Source organism: Trachypithecus francoisi, unplaced genomic scaffold (assembly GCF_009764315.1).
Source record: "Trachypithecus francoisi isolate TF-2019V2 unplaced genomic scaffold, Tfra_2.0 Lachesis_group10, whole genome shotgun sequence".
NCBI classification, from domain to species: domain Eukaryota; kingdom Metazoa; phylum Chordata; class Mammalia; order Primates; family Cercopithecidae; genus Trachypithecus; species Trachypithecus francoisi.
The window spans coordinates 81434485-81458210 of NW_022681455.1; the positions used below are offsets into that span (position 1 = coordinate 81434485).

The 23726-nt window shown below is 49.2% G+C and overlaps 1 protein-coding gene across 1 annotated transcript in view; it reads right to left on the minus strand.

Moving 5' to 3' along the window:
• Window positions 1-23726, minus strand: part of GTF3C1 (general transcription factor IIIC subunit 1) — a 102188-nt gene that overhangs the window by 27192 nt on the left and 51270 nt on the right. The window contains 15 exon segments of the mRNA XM_033217908.1: window positions 3555-3648; window positions 5512-5574; window positions 7803-7915; window positions 9763-9844; window positions 10968-11110; window positions 12758-12915; window positions 15290-15478; window positions 15617-15698; window positions 16102-16237; window positions 16660-16801; window positions 19337-19514; window positions 19616-19712; window positions 20195-20292; window positions 21732-21877; window positions 22175-22456. Of these exon segments, the coding sequence (XP_033073799.1) occupies window positions 3555-3648; window positions 5512-5574; window positions 7803-7915; window positions 9763-9844; window positions 10968-11110; window positions 12758-12915; window positions 15290-15478; window positions 15617-15698; window positions 16102-16237; window positions 16660-16801; window positions 19337-19514; window positions 19616-19712; window positions 20195-20292; window positions 21732-21877; window positions 22175-22456 (2003 nt within the window).

Here is a 23726-nt window from a genome sequence, read left to right on the forward strand (position 1 = left end):
TCAGCCCAAATATTTCCCCTCAAATGACAAATCCTTCTCCATTCTCCTCCTCTGCGGTCAACTGCCTTATATTATCCTGTTTTATTTTCTCCATAGCAGCTACCTGAAATGATCTCATCTGCTTATTCACTGTTTGGAAGTCCCAGGAGAACACAGATTCAACTCCTTTTTTTTTTTTTTTTTTTTTTTAGCCAGGGTCTCACTGTTGCCCAGGCTGGAGTACTGTGGCACCAACATAGCTCACTGCAGCCTCAACCTCCTGGCTCAAGCAGTCCTCCTGCTTCAGCCTCCTGGGTAGGCAGGACTACAGGCACTGTCTGGTTAATTTTTGTATTTTTTGTAGAGATGGGGTTCTTGCCATGTTACCCAGGCTGGTCTTGAACTCCTGGCCTCAAGTGATCATCCTGCCTCAACCTCCCAAAGTGCTGGGATTATAGGCGTGAGCCACCATGCCTGGCCTAGATTCAGCTCTTGCTGCTGCCACCCCAGTGCCTACGCGGAAGGAAGTGCCTCTACTGAACACACGATGGGGACTTCATGGCTCAGCCTGCTAAGTCTTGTGGACCTGGGCCCCACCTAGGGGATGAGTACCTCAAAGGACTGTGCGGTCAGCAGAGTCTCTGTTACTCCAAGCTTCTGCAAAGGGCAAGCAACGACCTGTTCCTGAGTATCTAGCATCTGCCAGCCTCTGAGAGAGCTCCTACAGGACTGTCTCCTCAAAAGTGCTGGCTAAGAAAAATCCCTATCATGGTCTAAGGATTTTAGGCACTGCCTCCAGGACCTCGAGTGACAGAGAAGGCTGAGGCACACGGACTTTAAGTGATCCTCAGGTCACACTGTCAGGCAGGGGTGGGTCAGAGAAGAGAAGAGCAACCTCACCACTGCACCTTACTTCCAGCGGAGGGACACAAGGGGACCGGGGACCAGTGCAGTGGTCAGCTGGGGCTCTGAGGCAGCACTCAGGTGTTCCCCGGAGCATGTCTGACTGCAGCTCACTCCTTGTGACAAGCCTTCTGTGACTTTGATCTTCTGTTCCATTTGAATATAATTAGCAAATGGGTATATTCCCACACAACAGGATAGGAGCGCTCAGGCCATGTGTGGTGAGTTGGGGGCTGTCGTCCACCCAATCATATTTCCAAGAGGCTGAGTTGTCACAGGCACAGTGAGCCCACCTGCAGCCTTCCACTGGCTTCCTGGAATCTTGAGGGGAGCCTCGCGGGGTCCCCTGTGGGGCTCTGACTTTGCTATTGGCCTTCTAGTCCTCGGTCAAGAGTCACTGAAGAAGTCACTAAAGAAGAGTCCTGTTTCCTGCTCAGGGAGAGGCCATGCAGGCCGGTGGTCTTTCTAAGGGGACTTTCCATGCCCCTGGGGGTTGAGGCAGAGTGACTAGGCCTTCAGTACCAAACATCAGAGCCCAGGTGCCACCTGGAGATGGAACTGGAGGAGGAAAAAGCAGTGGGATAATATTGGGGACAGGCCTGGCTGGAAGGCAGGGGCCCGGCTTTTGCCACTGGGGCTGGGCTTTCTTATTTGGAGGTGGGGTACAGTGGGAAGGCTCCCCAAAGTCCCCTCCAGCTCTGAGCCACTAATGAGCAGGACAGCTGGAAGCCCCACCCCACAGCCAGAAGTCGGAAATTTGGACTCCTATGTGTAATGTTGGAAAAAACATTTTTTGAAAAAAAAAATTGTTTTCCTTTTAAACAAGTGTGAGACCAATAAAATGCGGTCTGTGGACTGTTTATTGGAACTTCACCTGATAACTATTTATTCTTTTCTCTGCAAGTTCAGGCTCAGACAGGGTTTTGCTTTCATCTACAAAATGCTGGGGTGGCAGAGGGGTGCATGGCACAGACGCTAGCCTTCCACTCCAAATGTGTACTCCTGACCGTAAGTGTAAAACAGGCAGGAGGAAATAAAACATGGGGTTCAAGGGATGCACGGCAAGGGTATGGAGGACATTTCTGGGGCGTCTCTGATTGATGGTCCTACGTGTCCCTGCAGGAGGCACAGAGAACCTCCAGGTGGTGATTAAAACAGGAGAAATCAAATGCACACTCAGTCTTGGGCGTGCTGAGACCTGGCCATGGCTGTTAAAGACTAGGGCCAGGGTGCTGCTCTGAAGCAGGGCATTCAAGCCCAGCCTGGCATTTTCGTGAACCAGCTCCATTTCCCTGTCCTCCCTGCCCTGCTGTGGCCAAAGTAACAAGCACGTGCAGCGCCCCAGCAGGGTGGACACTGCTGTTTCTGCAAGGATGGCCCACGGGCCCCTTCGGGACTGGGGGAGGGGTGGCACACTCTTATCAGGGCCCCACTTTGCTGCTCCTGACTGGAGTCTCTGAGGACAGGGCTTGGGCTCCACATGCTACAAGATCTCTCTGTGGACTCTGAGGCACCCTGACGATCAGGTCCTCACCCAACTGAATTCATCAGCGGCACTAGGAAAGTCCCTTTGTTTCCTCATTCTTTTTTCCCCTCATATTCCAAATCAGGTAACCTGTTAATGTAAGCCAGGAGCAGATTTTTAGGGTTAGTGATTAAATACAAAATGAATGGGTCCTCCTTAGAATTTACTTTTGTGATGACTTGGAGGAGAACGAGGCCCTGGGTGGCACTGGCTGGGGCCCCTCAGCACCTCTCTGTTGGGGTCTTGGGTGATGACTGACTGAGCTATGTGGTCTCGGGCGGGTGATTTAACTTCTCTGAACCTCAGGTGCCCACATTTGTATAACAGTAGTAAGACCACTGACTTCCTGGGCTCCACCGGGGGTTCCATGTGATTTCTCTTCCTCACTCTCATCTTCCTTCAGCTGTAGGAGAGTGGCTGCGTGGACCTGTGTCCTCGGGAGACAGATGACTCCCTGCCCACAGGAAGGCAGCTTTCCCATCGAGTGATCTCCCACAACCAGAGTATCTTGGCATTCCAAAGTGATGATTTGAAAAGCTACGCCGTATAGCTCAATTACTTTCTCAGGTCCTTTGCCACGCCTCATTTCCTCCCCTGCTTCATTTTCTGTCTTAAACATGAGACTTAAAAACCTCAGCTCTGGGAGGGATGGTGGAGGTCACTGGATTCCATCCCCACGCTTTAAAGGCTAAAGAGAGAGATGAGGAGAACCCGGCCAAGAGGTGCGAAGCTTCGGTTCTACGAGACGCTGAGCCCTGGAGGATCACAGCTTGGTAATGACAGGTGACAATCGGTGCTGTATACTTGAAATGCACCAGGAGGAGAGAGTGCCAAGCGTGCTCACTACAACGAGAGAAGGTACTGTGTGGGGGACGGATGTGCTAATTGGCTTGATTGTGGCGATTATTCTGCAATGTATACGTACATCAAATCCTTCAGTTGTATACCACAAACATACAGAATAAACACAAAGAAATACAAATAAAACAACGATAAAAAGATAAAAGTTGAAGGACATGTGGGCTGGCATATTGGGGGAATCAGCCCCTGAGAGCCCACAGCAGAGAAGGGCAGGGGCCAGCACCTCACGAGCCTGGCTTCAGAAGGGTCCACATCCCTGCTGTGCAGCTAGGCAGCCGGTACCCACCTGGAATGACTGGTAGGACTTCATCTGACTGTCCGAGAGGGCCAACGTGCTCTGGATCAGGTTCTGGAGCACCAGAAAGTGGATGTCATCCACGCTGAAAGAGAGGGGGTGGCAGGGTACCATGAGGCCACAGGCACCACTCAGCTCAGGCAGATACAATTCTTAGGGAAAAAAACTTGAATCTCACAAAAGGGACACCAATGCCAAAGCTTCACAAAAGAAAACACAATAAATGATGGTTTCTAGGCTTTACTAACAGGTCCATTTTTGCAGGAGAAAAGTTTCTATTTAGTGGATGGGGGGTGACCTACCCGGAATGGGTTTACATGACCAGTAACAAATGTAGTTAGTACTTCTCTACAGAGCTAAAATCAAAGTGACTATTGCTTATCCAAGATGGAAAAGCAAAACCTGAGCTTTTGGAACCGAGTTTTGCTTGGAAAGCTCATGGGTTGAGAGTTTAAATCCTTTCCTCAATCTACGTTAAGGCTTGGCCAGTGATATTCAAGGCTGGGGGGTCAGGAACTTTTCCTCTAAAGGGCCAGTTAATACACGCTTTAATCTTGGTGGACTCTATGGAATCTGTTGCAACTATAGCTGACCCTTCTGCACTGTGGACTGAACTGTGCAGATCCACTTACACACGGATTTTCTTTCACCTCTGCCACCCTAGAAACAGCAAGACCAACCCCTCCTCTTCCTATGTCCCTTCAGACTACTCAAAATGAAGACGACAAGGATGAAGACCTTTAAGATGATCTACTTCCATTTAGTGAATAGTAAACAGATTTTCTCTTCCTAATTTTTTTTTTTTTTGAGACAGAGTTTCACTCACGTCACCTAGGCTCGAGTGCAATGACATGATCTCAGCTCACTACAACCTCCGTTTCCTGGCATCAAGCGATTCTCCTGCCTCAGCCTCCCAAGCAGCTGGGATTACAGGCGCCTGCCATGCCCACCTAATTTTTGTATTTTTTAGTAGAGACGGGGTTTCATCATGTTGGCCAGGCTGGTCTTGAACTCTTGACCTCAGGTGATCCACCCGCAGCACCCTCCCAAAGTGCTGGGATTACAGGCGTGAGGCACCATGCCCGGCCCCTTATTTTTGTTAACAGTTTCTTTTCTCTAGCTTATTTTCTTGTAAGAGTACAGTATATTACACATATAAAATACAAAATATATATTAATCAACTGTTTGGAATTGATAAGGTTTCTGGTCAACAGTAGGCTATCAGCAGTTAGATTCTGAGGAGTCAAAAGTTACATATGGGGCCAGGCATAGTGGCTTATGCTTGTATATTAATCAACTGTCTGTTATTGATAAGGTTTCTGATCAACAGTAGGCTATCAGTGGTTAGGTTTAGGGAGTTGAAAGTTACATGTGGGGCCAGGAGTGGTGGCTTACGCCTATAATCCCAGCACTTTGAGAGGCCGAGGCGGGCAGATCCCTTGAGGCCAGGAGTTCAAGAGCAGCCTGGTCAACACGGAAAAACCCCGTCTCTACTAAAAATACAGAAATTAGCTGGGTGTGGTGGCCGGTGCCTGTAATCCCAGCTATTTGGGAGGCCGAGGAATGAGAATTGCCTGAATCGAACAGGCAGAGGCTGCAGTGAGCTGAAATCAAGCCACTGCATTCCAGCCCGAGCAATAGAGCAAGACTCCATCTCAAAAGAAAAAAAAAGGAAAAAAAAAAGTTCTATGTGGACTTTTGACTGTGCAGGGGGTCGGTGTCCCCTCACCCCCAAGTTGTTCAAGGTCAACTGTACTCACCTCTGATGTTCTCCCATAAAAGCAGCACAGACAACATACAGAATGGGCATGGCTGTGTGCCAATAAAATTTTATTTACACAAACAGGCAGTGAGCTGGATTTGGCCCTAGATTACCCCAGTGCAACAGGTTGTCAGCCACCAAGTTAAGTAGCTGAGGAAAAGCTACTCTATATATCAGCACTTAACCTGTTAAGTTCATCCTCCTTCCTGGTTTGATCTTTTTCATCCCCAATTGCCAAAACTCGGTACCTGCAAAAGAAACATAAGAACATGTCAATGAAACAAAGCAGCTCCTCACTAAGCAAGCAGATGCTGGCTCAAGATGGCCATTTATTGGCTAAAGTGTTGGGAGTGGGAGAAATGTTGAACTCACCAAAAGTCGAGCGCTGTACATGTAAATTAAAATGCGAATATACCCTGTTCTGCCTGGTAGAAGGAGGGCTGAGAAAATGTGCAATGTTCACCTACTGACGATTATGTGGCAACACAGAAAACCGTGAATTGGCAAAGATCCACTGTTAATTGTAAAAGGAACAGGACTTAAAACTGTGGGTGTGTTACAATCCAAAAAGAAAAAGCACAAGGAAAAAAATGTCCCAGAAGTAATCTAAAAAAATTATTCTCATAGAAAAAGGAAAAAGGTGGTTCCCAGAGGCTGGGAAGTGGAAGGGAAGGAATGAAGAAAGGAAAGATGTTGAGCGAAGGGTATAAAGTTACAGTTAGACCAGAGGAATAAGTTTTCATGATTTCAAACTGCATGGTGACCACAGTTAATAACATATTACATATTTTGAAATTACTAAAATAATAGATTTTTAAGGTTCTTATTGCCAAAAAAAGAAGTTGGTGAGGCGACAGATACGTTGGTTAACTTGATTTCATCTTTCCTCAATGGACACATATATCAAAACATACACACTGTACCCCAAAAATATATAAAATTATTATTCATCAATTAAAACAAAGAAATATGAAAATCCCCAAAGAGTAGCCATATTAGGTGTTGGAATTACAAACTATTTCCCCATTTCCTTCTTGAGTTTCATGTAATATTATTTTACTGTATTTATACCATGCAAGTAAATTTAAGAATAAATCATAGAACTGCCTTTTTATAAAATATGGCAAATTGGCCATTTGTAGGACATTTCTTCATTTTCTACCAAACCAATGGAAAAATTAATCTTGATTGCAATGGTAAATTCCTCTTATAATTTAGTGCCAAGAAAAATAAACTTTTCAGAAAAATGTGAAAACCACCTTTGCTTCCTGGGTGCAAGTGATTCTCCTTGCTTCAGCCTCCCAAGTAGCTGGGATTACAGGCGCGTGCCCACCACACCCGGCTAATTTTTGTATTTTTAGTAGAGACGGAGTTTTACCATGTTGGCCAGGCTGGTCTCCAACTGCTGACCTCAGGTGATCTGCCTGCCTCGACCTCCCAAAGTGCTGAGATTATGCGCGTAAGCCCCCATGCCTGGCTTGGAACTGTTTTCTATTTTGCTTTGCCTGCCAGAATGCTCAGGATCACAATCAGTATTGAACTGTTACACTTGCAACTTTTTCTTCTCTCTAAATGGTTCATGGACTCTCCTTTAAAAATCTCTGTCTTCTTTTATGATTAAAAGTTGCCCCATAACTTTACTAAGAATATGTGGAGATATAAATTACAAATCAGTAGACAGGCCATTGGACTGACTTGAAACCACGCCATTTGGGAATTCTGGGGAACAGTTTACTGCAAACCAAAAACAAAATTCGGAATGTGGGTAAAGGAGATCAACTCTAAAAACGAGTACAAACTGTTCTTTAGGCATGGCAACACAGGGGCGCAACATACATTATCTGTTGAGTGAATGAAGGAATGAGGTCTTCAACCGAAATGCTGAGAGCAAGGGTGTTGTACAGTTCACAGGCAGAACTGATGGATGCCACCATTTTACAGGGAGAAATTCAGAAAAGCAGTGGCTCGAGGGACTTTTTGGGTGAGGATGGTGGAGAAAAGGGATCTACATTTGGAAGATGCTGAGGAAACAGGCCTACTTCACAGAACTTAAGATTTAAAAATTGTACAGCGTTCTGTGCTCATACCCAAGAATGTTCTTCCAAACGCCGAGTGGTTCCAGACCCTCCTATGTTCAAATCCTGGCCCTGATGCTTACAAGCACTGTGACCTTGGGCACATTTCTTACATAGGAATTTCCTCATAGGTAAAGTAAGCAAGCTTAGCAAAAAGTACACCAACCAAACAAAGAAGCCTGAAGGACCAATGGGAGAATGAACATAAATGCCCGGCAGGGTGCTAGGTCCCACTCTGTGTTCAAGTCACCCATGAAAGGAGAGACAGGAAGGCCACTGCAAGGCCAAAAGCAGCCAGGCGGGTGCTGGGCACTTCCCGGACCTGCTGATAAGGGAGACATGGCTGGCCTTTCCCTCTTGCCCTGTGAGGGCCACAAGGAACCATCCCAGAAGCCACTTACCTGGCAAACAGCTCCTGGAGTGTGTCTGGGATTTCAAGGTTAGAATTCCTTAGGGCTGAACTGAACTTTTCTTTAAGCTTCTCCACAAATTCTTTAAACTCGTTGGCACAAACCTTTCAACATGAGAGCATGAGAGGTTAAGCCCTTACTCTTCCTGAAGGGAGGTTTTGCTAAGATACACCAAGGAACATCTTGTAACAAACTCCTGCACCAGCTAAGTCCGAGAACCACCGACCAGGTGCCTCCCCTGGGCACCTGTCATCTGTCACCTGTCATCTGAGAAGCTTGGTCTATAGAGGAGGCAAAAGACCCTCACCAGTACGCTCAGGAAACTGGGGCACCTGGTGCCAACTAACCCGCCGACAGCCTCACACCTGCATCGCTGGCACTCTCCCAAGCCCCAGGTGAGAAGACTCAAACGTGCCCCAAATAGTGCTCCCTCACAGCCTCCCTCCCAGGCCTGGTGCTCCCTGGTTCACCCGTGTAGTCAGCCTTCTTCCTCTGCCCCAGCCTCACACTCCACGGGTGGCCCCCAAATCAATTTCCTCCTCTATATGTGCACTGCAGTCGTCTCAGTCCAGACCCAGATCTGAGGAGCAGGCTGGTCACGTCACCCGGTGTGCAATGCGCGACATGGTATGCTCCCGCTCCTCCCTGGCCTGGTGGCTGTGCAGGACGTGGTCCCTGCTGCATCTGGCTGCTATCCTGATGCTGTGCCTGCCAGCCCTGTAGTCCCTCTCCCCTCACTGTCGCTGCCCCAGCTGCTGTGGTTTCCAGTCTCGCCCAGTGCCGACACCTTTGCCAAGCCTGCTGGCAGACACTGTGGGTGTCTGTGGGTCACCTATTCCATTTTCCCCATGCTTTCTGATAAGCCAGCCTCAATTTGCTGTGGGGAGGGAGGATGCCCAGCCTCTTAGGACACACCAGGACAGTTTAAGCCACTCATGGCAGCCTGGGTCCTCTGTGCTGTGTCCCACTGTTTCCCAGCCACGTGGCCCAGGTCTGCCAGGGGCTCCTAGGAAAAGCTGCCCCTTGATGCAAGGGCCATGTGGGTCTATTGCAGCCCGTCTCCCCACTGCTTCCTGCTCTGGGATTCCGTTGTGAGGACTTAAGCTCTCATAGTCAACATCTGCAACCAGGGGGTCACTGGCATAGGATGGAAAGCTGACCACTGCTCCTGGAGGGGAGTGTGGCGGCAGGAACTTGGGAGCCTGATAACATCTCTGCTCCCCTGCACCAGACCAGGACTGCCTACCCTCAACTGCTTGGCATTTGGGAAAAAGGAAGCCGTATACACCATTAGGTTAGGTTTTTCTGTCACTTCCATCCAAAAGCATTGCTGAGCCTCCTCCCCAACCTCTGCGGGCCTGTGCCTTCCTCTTCCGGGAGCTGACTGCACTGTCCTGCAACGACCATGTACTTCTCTGTCTGTCCCACTTGCCTGTGGCTTCCTTGGGGAAAGGGCTGCCTCTCCTTGTCCACTGGCCTCACTTGGCACAAATCCTGCCACACACACTGTAAAGTCCAGGGTTAGCACAAAAACGAAAGATGAGCAGCCTCTGAGGCGAAGGGCAGGAATTTGGGTCAGCAGACTGCTTCCCTCTTTGTCAGCCACACGCCCTGGCCCCTCAGGAAAGAAAACTCAGAAAGAAAACACACACCCAGTCTGCAAGCTTTCTAGGAAGCCTGTACTTTCTGAAGAGATGTTCTATTTTCTTAACAAAACAGGCCCAAGGCACAGCAGCCCTTCAAAGTGGCCTGTCAGATTCTAATCATCTTTAAAAATAGGTGCTTGAAGCCAGATCAAGTCAAGGCCAACACCAGAGAGCTGACTCGGTGATTTCTCAACTGAGCAGGAAACAAAGTCCACGTTCCTAAGGCTGGCAGGGGCACTGTAGGACGAGAGTCTAGATGTCCCAACCTCCAAGCAGGCCGAGCCCTACACCCACACAGGACCTACCTTTGGGTCATCGTAGTCACCTCTTCGACTCATGAAATCTCCAACAAGCGCTTTATCCTGGTACACCTCGGCCAGGCACACTCTGCAGGAAGAGGAGACAAAGCTGGAGTCTGGGAATTGCAATGATGCCTGTGTTCGGAAACTTCAGAGAGCTCCATTCTCACGTTTCTGGCCTTGGCTGACCATGAAGCATGAGTTACTTATATGCCTGTTGCACGACTGCAGCTTTTAAGAACGAAGGATTTGGGGTCAGCCAAGCCTGACCTCAGTCAGGTCTGTTCACACTTTACACCTTGGCTTCTCTGAACTTCCGTCCTTCATGGGTAGCCGAGAACACTGAGTCCCAAAGTGTCTCTCACAGGGGTTTGGCCAGGACCATATGGGCTGACCTACGTGAAAGTGTATCATACATTTAAAAACACCAAACAGGCTTTGGAGTTTATTATTCTTAAGTTCTCTAATCTACTGCAAAGCAGGAGGTGTGTCCACTCCACTAACCTTCACATCCCCATGATGTAAGGAGAGCCTGACTTGCCCAAAAGAAAATGAAGGAGAAGGCGACCAGCCTTTGCTGGGCTCCCATCCGCCAAGCACTGCTGCCTTCATAAAGAGCTTGCCAGGTAGAGACTCATTCCGCTTTACAGCCTGGTAAGGCAAGGGGACTCCCTGAGGTCACACACACAACAAGGGCGGGGCAGGAGGACAGTTCTCAGCTCTGCCAAGAACATGGTAGAGGGCATCCTGTCCAATAATCCCAGGTCCTGCCTAGCTTGCTGCTGGAGGGAGCCACCAATCAGAGCTCTCAGGAGCTGATCTGAGGGCCGAAAACAGCAGGAAAAGCCAGCCTCTGCCTCTGCCTCCACCACCTGCTAGGCACATGGTATTCAGCGAGTCAGCCTATCTAGTCTCTGCTTCTTCATCCAAATAAAGGCTAACACCACCTACTTCTCAAGGCCGCTGTAAGGTCCATGCAATACCTTGCATGGGAAAGTACCCAGAATCATGCTTCGCCCTCACCCTCAAAAAACCAAAGTCCATCTCCCCAACAGACTCCAACACTTGGCCACCCCATCAGACACCTCAGTGTGCTCCAGCCGCACTTCCTGCCAGACTCGTAAGCAAACGGGATGAAGGAAGAGTAAAGAATGAATGAGAAGTGCTGACGTAACCACGTCCAAGAGTGATCGGGCTTCAATGAGGCTTACTTATAGTTGAGATAGGCCTGTGGGTTTTTGACTATGTAGCGAGCTCTTCGTCCAACGGAATGAGATGTTTTATCCAAAGACTCTTCGAACGTGGCATGCAAAATGTCCCGTACCACCTGCCAGGTGACAAATGGGCCCTTCACCTGGATCAAACACAGAGCCAAGACAAAAAGTCAGTATCCTCAGAGCCCACATCCTGGGGAATTACCATTAAAAAGTGGACAAAATGTGTTTTGTGCAGCCTCTTTCCTCAGAGAATCCCCACAACTATCACCTCACAATATATACTGGGCCCACCATGTGCCAGACACTGAGGGAGATTCTGGGCAGACAAGCACGGGACGAGGCCTCAGTGACCAGCGGGCAAGAGTGTATTCTAGCAAGTGCCATGTGTGACAAAGGTGCCCAGAGGGGCGAGGGGGAAAGCCTGAAAGGGCGCTGTATTAGAGGAAATCATGGGGATGTAAAGTGTGTTTAGTTAGAGGTCTTAGTGTCCCAATTATGCATCATGTATGCTCAGAAACGTTCTGTATGTTGTGCTTGTATGTCACGTTAGTAGAAGCAGAATGTACAAAATTAGCAGACCCAGGAGAACATCTTGGTCAATAACACAGAAAGGCAAGGCCGACATGAGAAAGCCGCTTGATGACAGTTATTTTCTTACATCCCCAAGGATGAGGTGACCCAAGGAGGCTGTAAGTTCCGGTAAGTGGTGAGAGTCCACCAACACTGACCTATGCAGGACCCTCCTGCCTTCTCTAGCTGTACCAGGGCTGAAGCAGAGGGAGGGACGCCCCTCTCCCCCATCAGCTCTGCAATGACAAAGCCATTGCAGATGCAGGGAACAGAAATTAGGGATGGCAACATGTCACCTTTCAGGTTCTTCCTTGGAAAAGAGGTTGGGTTGGAATTCAGGAGAGGACTGAGGGATGAGAGAACAGTAGACAAGCGGTCAAGACAAGGGATCTAATAGTTTGCAGGCAAGAAGCATCTGGGCACAGAGCCCCAGCTGGGTTTCTCCTGCCTGGCCTGGCTGAGACCTGGAGGCACACCTGGCCTCCTCCGAAGCTGCCTCGTGGCACTACTGCCTGGAAGGGGTCCTGGACTGGCCTGGCAGACCTTTTTCCTGGAAGGCAAATAAGAGGTCTCTCTGCCTTGTGGACCAGCCACGCCAGTGAGCCAAGAGGTACCAGAGGTGACAGAAACAGTGTGAGAAGTATCCGGTCAAGAACAGAGAAAGAGCAGGGTAATTACATGCAACTGGCAGATCGTTCCAGACATGATGGGCAGTTACAGGAAGGTAAATAGGAGCTTTTCAGGCAATGAAGGTGGGAGGAAGGGAGCAGGACAGGGTTAGATTCCTGGTGACAAGAGAGAAAGAACAGTTCTGAACTAGTTTGCCTGCAGCTAGGCAAACATTTGTATGTATCCAACTGAAAGCTAAAAAGAAATGTAGAAAAACAGAATGGTATTAATTTGTAGGATTAGCTGGGCATGGCAGGGTGCGCCTGTAGTCCCAGGACTAGGAGAGGCTGAGGTGGGAGGATCACTTAAGGCCAGGTTGAGGATGCAGTGAGCTGTGATCGCGTCACTGCACTCCAGACTGGGTGAAAAAGTGAGGCTCCACCACTCTAAAAAGAAAATGTGTAGGATTCTGGGCAATGTATTTCCCAGGGGCCAAGCAGAGCAGCTGAGAGGAGTGGTCCCTGGCTGGGAGTCCCCGGGAGGCTCAGACAGGAAGGAGCTCCGAGAGAGAGGCAGGCCCACCTCTGGGCTGGGCTGGTTGGTACCTTGGTGTTGAGGACATTGCTGGCAATGCGGCACAGCACGAGCAGCCCGTCCTCCTGCATGGACCAGGTGACGCGAAGCCGCGTCATCCGCTGCAGGGCGCTCTGGTCGGCTTCATCGTGGTAGCGCAGCCTTTTGCTTTTTTCTCCTGGGAACTCTCCTAAAAACACCAGAGGGAGAAGGGAGGAGGCCTCTAACACCTGGTTTGGAGCTGTCACTCTGCAGAGGGGCAGGGTCCCTACTCAGCCAGTGAGATGTGACTAATGGTATTGGTTATCAGATACTCATTGTGTCTAAAGTCACACAACTAACTGTAAAAGACTCAGCCCCTTCTGATAGATTTTATTTCTTTTTAAACTCCTTTCATCATTTATCTTGATAAAGTTTCACAGGCACAGGTTGGAAGGCTCAATGCAGCCTCTAGTTCGTTATCTGCCAGTCTCCAATCTCCCCCACTGTGACAGAGTCCTTTGAAGGCATCTTGTACAGAAGCCTATGGCGCGTGCTTGGGGCGTATCCACCGAGTGAGCAGGACCAGGGACTGTGCAGTCACTGGGCCCCCACACTCCCTTGCTCTGTGACTGCACGGGTGTTGTGTAGACTTGAGTGCATCTGGGGACAATAAGGCCTCTGCTCCAGGGCCATGGAGAGGGTGGAAGGAGACTGCATATAAAACATCCAGCACAGAGTGGTGGCTACTAAATAACTAACATCAGCAGTGAGATTTGTGTAGTTAATAACTAAACAGCACCACCACCACCACCACCACCACCAAAACAGCAGTCTAGCATCAGGGAATATTCACTGTGTGCCTAGCACTGGTTTATGCTTTTCAATGTATTATCTTAGAATACTACTTCATAGCAACCTTATGAAATGGATACAATTGTTATCACTGTTTTTTGTTGAGGAACACAGAGACACACAGTGACTTGCTGAAGTCACACAGCTGAGTCAGCCGAGTCAGCAGCAGAGGGAGGATCTGAACCTTGAGAGCGTAGCCATGGGGTTGCCAAGGTCTCCTGCCTAGGGGAGGTACGGATAGCACCTTCACAGGACAGACACCATATGCCGCTGCCAATCTCAAAAGGCTGTTGAGCGAGTGTCTTCCAAATGAAGGCAGAAGAAAAGTGGGGCAAGGAAATTTGGACTCGAAGCGACACCATCACATTTTGCATTGTGATAAATTCTGGTTCTTGAGCCAAATTGTTGCTCCACATATCTACGAGAGGCGAAACTGAGGGGCCATTTCAACGGATGGAAGGCTATTTGTTATGAATGCCAGCCAAATAAACCACTAAAAACAGGTTCCTGTTTAAGCATTCTGTCTTTATCTGAAATAGCTACCAGCCATCAGTGGCTGCTGTTAAAACTTGTGGACCACTTAGGAAATATAAAAGTGGTCGAAAAACTAGACGCTGGTCTCCTTACCACCCCCTCTGCTACAAATACTGGCTGGCTGAAGAACTCAAAATGGCAGTCTAAAAGGCACCGTACAAGGGGTGCATCAGATCAGAAGGTGCTGCCGGCTTACGCGACTCCCAGCTTCCCTCTAATTTAAAAATGTAACATGGGCCCATCGTGGCTCACTTGAGGTCAGGAGTTTGAGACCAGCCTGGCCAATATGGCAAAACCCCGTCTCTACTAAAAATATAAAATTAACTGGGTGTGGTGGCATATGCCTGTAATCCCAGCTACTCAAGAGGCTGAGGCAGGAGAACTGCTTGAGCCCAGGAGGCAGAGGTTGCAGTCGGCCAAGATCATACCACTGCAGTCTAGCCCGGGCGACCGAGTGAGACTCTGATGCAAAAAAATAAAAAGTAAAAAATTAAAATGCAACATGCCTTTGAACTTTGGCTTGATTAGCATAAACAGATATTAAAAAGTAAACCCCGCCCCCAAAATTAGGATTTGGGCTAGTTGTGATGAGGCTGTTGCTGACAGTTTTTCAGCTGAGATGAAACTAGGCATTTGAACCAAATGAGTTCCTAAAGTCAGAAGCTCTAGGCCGGGCGCGGTGGCTCAAGCCTGTAATCCCAGCACTTTGGGAGGCCGAGACGGGTGGATCATGAGGTCAGGAGATCGAGACCATCCTGGCTAACCCGGTGAAACCCCGTCTCTACTAAAAAATACAAAAAAAAAACTAGCCGGGCGACGTGGCGGCCGCCTGTAGTCCCAGCTACTCGGGAGGCTGAGGCAGGAGAATGGCCTAAACCCAGGAGGCGGAGCTTGCAGTGAGCTGAGATCCGGCCACTGCACTCCAGCCTGGGCGGCAGAGCGAGACTCCGTCTCAAAAAAAAAAAAAAAAAAAGAAGCTCTAAAAGGGAAGCATATGGGACATTCGAGGCTCTCTCGTCTGCCAGATGGATGTGGAAATAAAGCAACCATCACAGAGAGTCAGTGCCACACATCAAGGGAAGGTGGAAACTCACGTTGAAGGACAGAGCTCAGGCCCAGCTGGAGTGAGCTGTTGCACGTCTCCAAGCCAAAATGTAAAGACAAGACCCAGTAAATGTAAATGATCACCACTTAACCTTTCTTTCTTCTCTTGATCTTCTTCCCAGGGTCCTTCTTCAGCCGCTTCCGCTTCTGGCTTTTCCCACCCCTCACTCTCCGGTTTCGGTCCAGCGAGGGCTCTCGGTCCACCTCAAACTGCTCCTCCCAGTCAGCACAGAGCTCGGAGCCTACTCTTGCTTCCCCCCAAATATTCAACCTGCTGTTGCCTAGACATAATCACAGGAGACAACAGTTTCAGGATGAGTGCTACAAAGGCCAGGAAGACCAAACTGAACATAGGGTGGTCGTTTAGGCCCTGAACTGGTACCATATTTACTTCTGGGGTGAACTCCCAGCACACGTACCTCTGGCACTGAGAGGCAATGGGCGCTTAGACAGAAACGTCTGGAGCCTCACTGTGAGTCCATTCTCTGCAGCAGTGTTCTCCTGTGAGACAAGTACAGCACTGGGATGAAGCATGAGCTTCCACGAATCCCCAGCCGACCAGAGTAACAAATGCACCAAGGTCTCTTAGGAAGCTAAGGGCCGCTGTGCACCGACAGCCAGGGGCTGGAGTCTCCTGCCACCCGCTTTACCATTGCTCATCTACTCCCTCCTGGAGGACCTCTGTCACCCAGATCTTCTGATCCTTCTTTAAAAAGGAATACCTGTCCACGTCACAGAGTAAGTTAGAATCCACTGGGAAAAAAACACGCCGGGCACACATTTGAGGGGCCTGACGCACCTTCAATACAGAAGCCAGTATTTGTGTCTCTGGTCAGGCAGGGAGGGACAGGAGGGTGAGTAGCGAGGACCCCTGAGATTGTGGTCCAGTGTGACACATGCCCACCTTTTTGGCCTGGTTGATGATGTAGCTGGTCCAGATCCAGTTGCGCTTAAGGTGTCCATAGAAGCTGGAATCAAGCCCTGCGGCACCCAGCCCATCTCCGGGGATCAAGCCTTCATCCACCACCTCACGACTTCCACTAAAAGACAGGAAATCAACAGAAAAGAACGCTTCTTGGTCATCACTGAAAAAGAGAGCCCATGGCTTGGGGTGAGGGACATTATTTATAACCAACTTTCACCTTTCCAGAAAAACACCCCATAGGTAGCAATGAAGAATTTGGGGGCCCTAAGTATTGACTGTTTTTCACTTTTGCAAGATAAGTCAAAAATCCAGATTTTTATATAAAATTCCTAAAATAAATTTTGATACCTGATTACATTTTTAAAAACAAGATGTGGGCTAAATAAAGTATGTCTGGAGCCAGCCATCTGCAGCCTCTGCACCAGAGACACAGGCCGTCTGGCCTGACATCCTAAGCCAGACAAGGGTGGTCAGGCATCTGAAACGAGCACCACCGCAGCCCAGTCCCAACTGGCCGCGCTTGGGATGGACACGCACGTGGTGTACTCCAGCATGGCACACTTGCGCTCCAGGTTGTGCTTGTCCATGGCGCTCTCCTGCTCCTTCTGCAGGCTGCCCTCCTCGTCGCTGCCCTGGTCTGTGCTGCTGTTCTTCCTGACGCGCGGGCAGCGCACCACGCCTGGAAAACCAAACATCAGGGTGAATGATCACGCCTTCCTGCTGCAGCTCTGGTGGCTACTGCCTGTGGCTGAGTGGGGAAGAAGAGTGGATTCCCCGCCTGTGAAAAGGCTCCCTGGCCACTGGGAGGTCTGAGATTGTTAAGACCTCTTCATACACAATATCCATACAAGAAAGTCAGAGGGAACAGAGGAAGAGAGTTGGAGTACTGGTGGGTGACCTGAGGAAAGGGTTTATGCCAGACTGAACTCACTAAAGACAGAAGGCAGGCAAGGCAGTAGAGAGAGCCCGGCAGGCTCAGGGAGTCCAGCGCAAGGGAAACCCAGGCCTTCCTGTCTCTCAGAAAGCCCCGGAAGCTGCTGGTGCCAGGGTGGCAGAAACGACGACCCTTGCTGGTGGAGGCAGGGATGGGGAGGGGCCTGCATAGATAGATTGCTGAGATGTACTGCATGAAGCAGGCCTGGGCCCCACCTGGCTCCAGGAGCAGCCAGATGTCTCCTAAGTGCTCAAGAGGTTTGCTAATGGAGTTGAGAAGTGATATCCAGTTATTCTATAATACAGAAAATTGCATTTCTTACAAAGAAATATAAGATACCACTAAAAGCACTACTTGATAGGTGAGGGAAGGTTTGTAGACGCTAAAGACTCTCTCCTAGCACACTCAGCTGCAGGGAGCTCAAGCCCCACACCCTGCAGCTGGAACTTTACATGAGATGCCTTGCCCAACTTCACCTTGGTCCATATGGTGGTGGCAGTGGAGTTCTCAGCTTAGAAATTAACTAAGATTCAGGGAGGTTACAAGTAGCTTGCCCAAAGTCACCCATTTGAATGGACCCTTGAAACTAACAGTAATTAAGGCAAAGCTTCTCATATAAGTAACAGCAGCACAGGTGCTTGTAAAAAATGCAGACTCTCTGGGTAGGGCCCAGTAATCAGCATTTAATATGTTCCTTAGGGGATTCTTACGCAGGCTAATGTTCATGCAGCACCTACTCTAAAAGATGATTGCATCTCATTATATGATGTTTTTCCCCTCGTCCTTGGGGCAGAACCTCTTCAAATGTTTATTGAATGAAGGGATAATCAATGCCTGATTAATGGGCTCAATAAGCCTCTGCCATTTCTGATCATGAACGCCTAAAGGGATGGAAATTCATCAACTGTCAGGCCTGAAAAACTCTGGTGCAAATTCATGCTGGTTCACAAATTTTTATCTACATATAAAATGCAGGGGAATTAGGGCATTATGAAAATCTAAATTGGCAAAAGCCTAGCTCACTGCTGAATGCTGAGGATTCTATGAAACACAATGTTCTAAAATATGTCTGGACCCATGAAAGTTTCTAAATACAAGTGCTATTACTCTTGGCATTAAATAATTCTGCCAAGTAAAATGTGTGACTCCCACTTTGCAAAAATCAAAATGTGATACTGGATCTTCCAGCTTCAAGAAGGGAGGAGCGGAATGGAACTCCTCTTGGACGTGCAAGCTGAACGTGGTTTCCTTTCCCTCCTGGTAGAGGTGGCAGGAAAAGGCCAGGTGAAGAGAGGCCTGGAGGAAAAGCACTGCAGGGGAGGCTCTCTTGCTTTCTGCAGACTCTCCATGCATTTGATCCACATTTACAGGACGCCAACTGTGCACCCGGCCTTTGCGACACATTGTGGGGATGGAAGCCAACTATTCTAAGCACAAGGAACTCATGGGATGAAATGGAATGATGCTAATAAAGGTGTGGACAGGCTTTCTCTGAGAGATGATGCCTGAAGTAGGAGTGGGCATCTGAGAAGCGAGTGAGGGAGGGAGGGCCCTTCTAGGGAGGGAGAGGGGTGTGGGCAGAGGCTCCCAAAAAAGCCCAGCTCAGCAAAGTCACCAGCACGTCGCGTCAGTTCCCTCCAAAACACCTCTAGGCCTGCCCTGTCCTCCCCACTGTCACCAGTGGATGCCACTCTCCTCTCACCCACATGGCCTCCTCTCTTTCTCCAACATACCACTCAGGGCCTCAGCTTGTGGCCCTGCCCCTGCCTGGGATGCCCTCCCCAGCTCTAGCCCTGGCTCTGCCTCATCCTATAGGATTCAGCTCCAATGTCTCCTCCACAGCAAGGCTGCTCCTGAGCCCTGGAATAAACACCTCTGCAACCAACACCCGGGCCCTCATCACACTCCTGTGAGCTGTCTCCTCTTCACACTAGATTCCAAGTCTCACGGAGGCAGGGCGGGGTGTGTCCTCACTGCAGCATGGTCAGGCATAGGAAGTGACACACAGCAGGTGTTTAATAAATACCTACTCAACGAACAAATGAAGACAAAGTGCAGCTACCTGGGCTCAACTGGGTGAGGGAACCAGGAGCACGCCACCCATTCAAGGCCCACCACTCTCCTTTCTGAGGGAGCCCCAGAGGTGCTCTGGGCCTCTGGGGAGCACTCGCAACACACCACTGGTTGAGGTGACTCCTAGGCTTTTCTAGCCCTAAATCCCAGTTAGCACACAGAAAGGAGCAAAAGCAGCCAGGTCCAGCCGAAACAGCCGACACCCACCTAGTGGGGTGTTGAGGCAGACACACTGCAGGTCAAACCAGTAGTTTTCCACATCCTGCATTGAGTTCAGGACATAGAGGCGCCTCTCGAAGGGCCGGCTGCTGCGCGCCAGGTTGTAATGTGGGTCGCAGATGGTGGTGTCAACAATGATTGCATTCTTCTTCAAGAAGACAAAGACCTAACGGGAGACACCAGACAGGGAGAACCCACATTGGGTTTGGCTGCTTGGAGACTGTTAAACAATCAGAATAGCCTTCGTTTCGACTTGAGAGACATTACCTGATCTTTATCCTGAAACTTTTCCGTGGGACCAAACTGTAGTAGCCCCATGTAGCACAGCCTCTGAAGGTTCTCCACCACCGAAAAAATGTAACGCCTAGAAAACAGAGGGGGCGGGAGGTTCCCATCACAGCACACTTACAGCCAGCCGCAGAGGTCTGCATGTGGGGTGGGGGGTGCGATTTCCTTCTTCTCTTTTCCACCTGGTGGTCACTGGAGGACTAGCCTCAAGCTGACACTGTACTGAGGCCCAGAACTACCCAACCTAACACCGACCAGGGCCACAGAGATCAACCCGGCACTGGGGATTTGATTTGGAAAATAAAAGTAATGAAAGGGGGAAAAAAAACATTCTCGTACTTGCAGACATTAACAGCAGATTTTACTTTAAAAGAACCTTCAAATCAAGTAATAAAATGTACCAGTCCATACTTCCATTAATATTAATAACTTAATAAAAATCTTGAGTTTTTGCAAGTTAGAAACCTTTTCCTCTTCCTGGTGAATGATGGCTCAGAGCCCTGACTTAAGGGTTTGTTTAGACCTGCGGCCACTCTGGATCAGGTTCAACGGCCTCACCTCTTGTACAGAAGCTGCTGCCGGATGGGCCTGGGGAGAAAGCGGATCAGCGTGTGCTTCTTCAGCGGGTGGTTCAGAAAGTCTTCCAGGTTGTCCACCTGAAGAGGTGATGTGCAGGTTCAGCTCACCCTGGCCCTCAAGAATCTTGAAAAAGTGTTCGCCACTATTTTCTGAACATAGTCTCCCTGAACCTGCCCACTAGGCTCTCCTTCCTGCCTCACCAAGTGCCCCTGCATCTCTGCCTTTGGCCTCGCTGCCCCTCCCCTCCAGCCCAACTACCACACTGCAGGGAGCAACAAACAGGTGTCCTCCTACCCTGCTGGTGGGCATAGAAATTGCTAAACATTTCCGGGGGCAACACAAGAATATATACATTTACATTAAACAAGAAAAGATGATATGGAGAACACGCGTTCCTTTTGAAGCCAGTGATTCTGCTCCTATCCTTACCCGAAGGAAATAATGCTGGAGCTGCCAATCTATGTCTACCAAAAGGTATTCATCAACATGTCATAATAAATACCTACTCAACGGTGGCAAGAAAGTGGAATTTAAATGTCCAAAAATAGAAAATATTATAGTTAAATAAATTAGACAGATAAGAATACCATGAATCTACTTAATATCAAGTCTAAAAAAGTTAATGATATAAAAAATATGAAACATTCTTTAGTCAAAAGCACAGACAATAAGAGTGAATACAGTTTCAATTCAGTTTTTTTTCTTTTGAGACGGAGTCTCGCTCTGTCGCCCGGGCTGGAGTGCAGTGGCCAGATCTCGGCTCACTGCAAGCTCCGCCTCCCGGGTTTACGCCATTCTCCTGCCTCAGCCTCCCGAGTAACTGGGACTACAGGCGCCTGCCACATCGCCTGGCTAGTTTTTTTGTATTTTTTTAGTAGAGACGGGGTTTCACAGTGTTAGCCAGGATGGTCTCTATCTCCTGACCTCGTGATCCACCCGTCTTGGCCTCCCAAAGTGCTGGGATTACAGGCTTGAGCCACCGCGCCTGGCCTAATTCAGTTTTTTTTTAAAGGGAGATCACACACATACTCGTGTACACACAAGTATGTATGGCATAGCAATGAAAAACTACAAAAAACTTACCAAGAAGATAATTACTTAGTAGTAATTATATCTCTGAGTGATACAGTTACGGGTAATTTCTATTTTATCTTTCTCTATTTACCAAATTTCTAAAAACAACATGTTTTATTGTTGTAATATAATTGTCTATCTTTCTGTCTACCTACCTACCTACCAACAGATCCATTTAGAAGAACGAGTCTTCGAAGTATTTACCCCTGATCAACCACCCACCCAATCATCTTTCTAATCTAATCTAGTCTAATCTATCTCAAACAAATCCTTAAAGTATTTTCTCTTGACTGAGCATCCATCTATCCATCCACCCACCCACCCATCCATCCATCCATCTGGGCAACCCCGGGTCTTCAAGTATCTTCCCTTGCCCAGGTGAGTTAGGCCTCCCAGCCCAGAGCTGAGGGACCAGTCCTGTGATGGCTTCTGTCACCAATACCTTGTAGCTGACTTGCACAATCTGGATGAAGATGGAGAGGGGAAGGCAGAGGAGGATGTCGCTGACGAGAGCCCAGCCAAAGCCAAACTCCCTGTGGACTGGGAGCGGGGGGATGTAGCGCATCCACGAGGCATCGTCCACATACACTAGGAAAAAACTCACAGTTACCCCCGGCAGCCAGGATCTCAGTCACCATGGTGACACATAGTGACATCATCTCCCAGGAGGTCTTGGTGTCCTTACCCCCAACTCAAGGAAAACTCTACTTGTCAGGCAGGAAGGAAGATGAGGAAGAAAGCCTGTAGGTTCAGGAAGTGTGGATTATGTTTCCATTTGGATCAGAGGCTGTAGCCAGTTTATACAAGGATAAGGAACCATCATGTTTCTCCCTGGATCCTACTACTGGGCCTGCCCCAGGTGCAGGAGTGGCAGGGGCCTCTCACCTGTCTCCGTGGCGAGCTCCACTTCAGTCTCCCAGGTAACACCGTCTTGGCTGTCTTTAGATGGGGCTTCAGAGCAGGCCTCCCAGGCATTTCCAGAGGAGGACGGCCGGATGCCTGCCCTGCCCGACTCCTGCTTTATCGTTCTCCGTTCACTGATGAAGCTTGGCTTCTCCACAGTGTTGCTGCCAGGGTGCCCGTAGATGAGGTACCACAGAAACATGTGGACCACCCGCAGGCGAGGCATTTTGGGCAGAAACCCTAGAGAACGCCCCAGTCCAGGAACTAAAGCAAGAAAGGGAGAGGGCGGTGCTTGAAAAATCCCATATTGAACTCAGTTTAATTCATTAAAAAACGATCGAGTGCCATTATGTGCCAGGGGCCAGAAAGATGGCAAATATTCTTACTGTCTTAGAGCTTACTTTCTAATGGGCAAGGACTGATAATAAAATATAAGATCTAAAATAGCCCATCAGATGAAAACAGCTGGTGCAGAAAATAAAGCACGGATGGGAGGAGGGCTGCAATTCTACAAAAGGAGAGGCCTCACCGGGGAGCCTTAGAGTGAACTCCAGTTGGTGAAGGAGCTGCCAGCAGTGCAGACCCCTTGGGGCGTGCCTACAGGGCAAATGCCAAATATTCCATAATCTCAGTTTTTGTTGTTGTCGCTTTTTTTTTTTTTTTTGAGACAGAGTCTCGCTCTGTTGCCCAGGCTGGAGTGCAGTGGCGTGATCTCAGCTCACTGCAACCTCCACCTCCCCGGTTCAAGTAATTCTGCCTCAGCCTCCCAAGTAGCTGGGATTGCAGACACTACACCAAGCTAATTTTCGTATTTTTAGTAGAGACAGGGTTTCACCATGATGGCTAGGATGGTCTCAATCTCCTGACCTCATGATTCACCCACCTCGGCCTCCCAAAGTGCTGGGGTCACAGGCATGAGCCACCGCGCCCAGCCATCTCAGTTATTTTAAAGGGGCTTATTTCTTTGTTGATACAAATGTACTGTTGCTTGGTTTTCCCCAGTGAGAGATGATGACCGCGAAAGGAGGTAGGCACAGCAAGAGGGTACAGGACAGGCAGTCAGAAAAGGCCCACCCGAGGAACACCCGTGCTGCCCCTGGTCCATTCGAGTGCAAATGCTGTCTAGCTGCACACACTCATGCTGGTGTTCCTCCTTCACCTGTGTCTTCTAACAGGGAAACCTTGAGAGTAAAGGCCACGCTGTGGGGCTGCAGCCCTGGGAAACAGAAGTCACACACACAATCTCTTCCACTTGGAATCCCTGGGTCTGCTGTGTCTCGGACCCGATGCTGCCTGACAGACGGTAGGGCCCGGATGAGTCAAATTTTCCCTCCTTCCTGAACCAGCATATGTGCCGTGGCCTGGAGAGGAGTTGAGCATCCTGATTATAATGCCATGGCCACCTGCCTTGCTCAGCACAAGCTCAGAAATGAGGGAGGAGGGAATCCATCGGCGCTCCAACTCTGAGGAAATTATAGGAGCACTCAGACTCATCAATGACTGTGCTGCTGGGGGATTTGTAGAGTCGGGACAG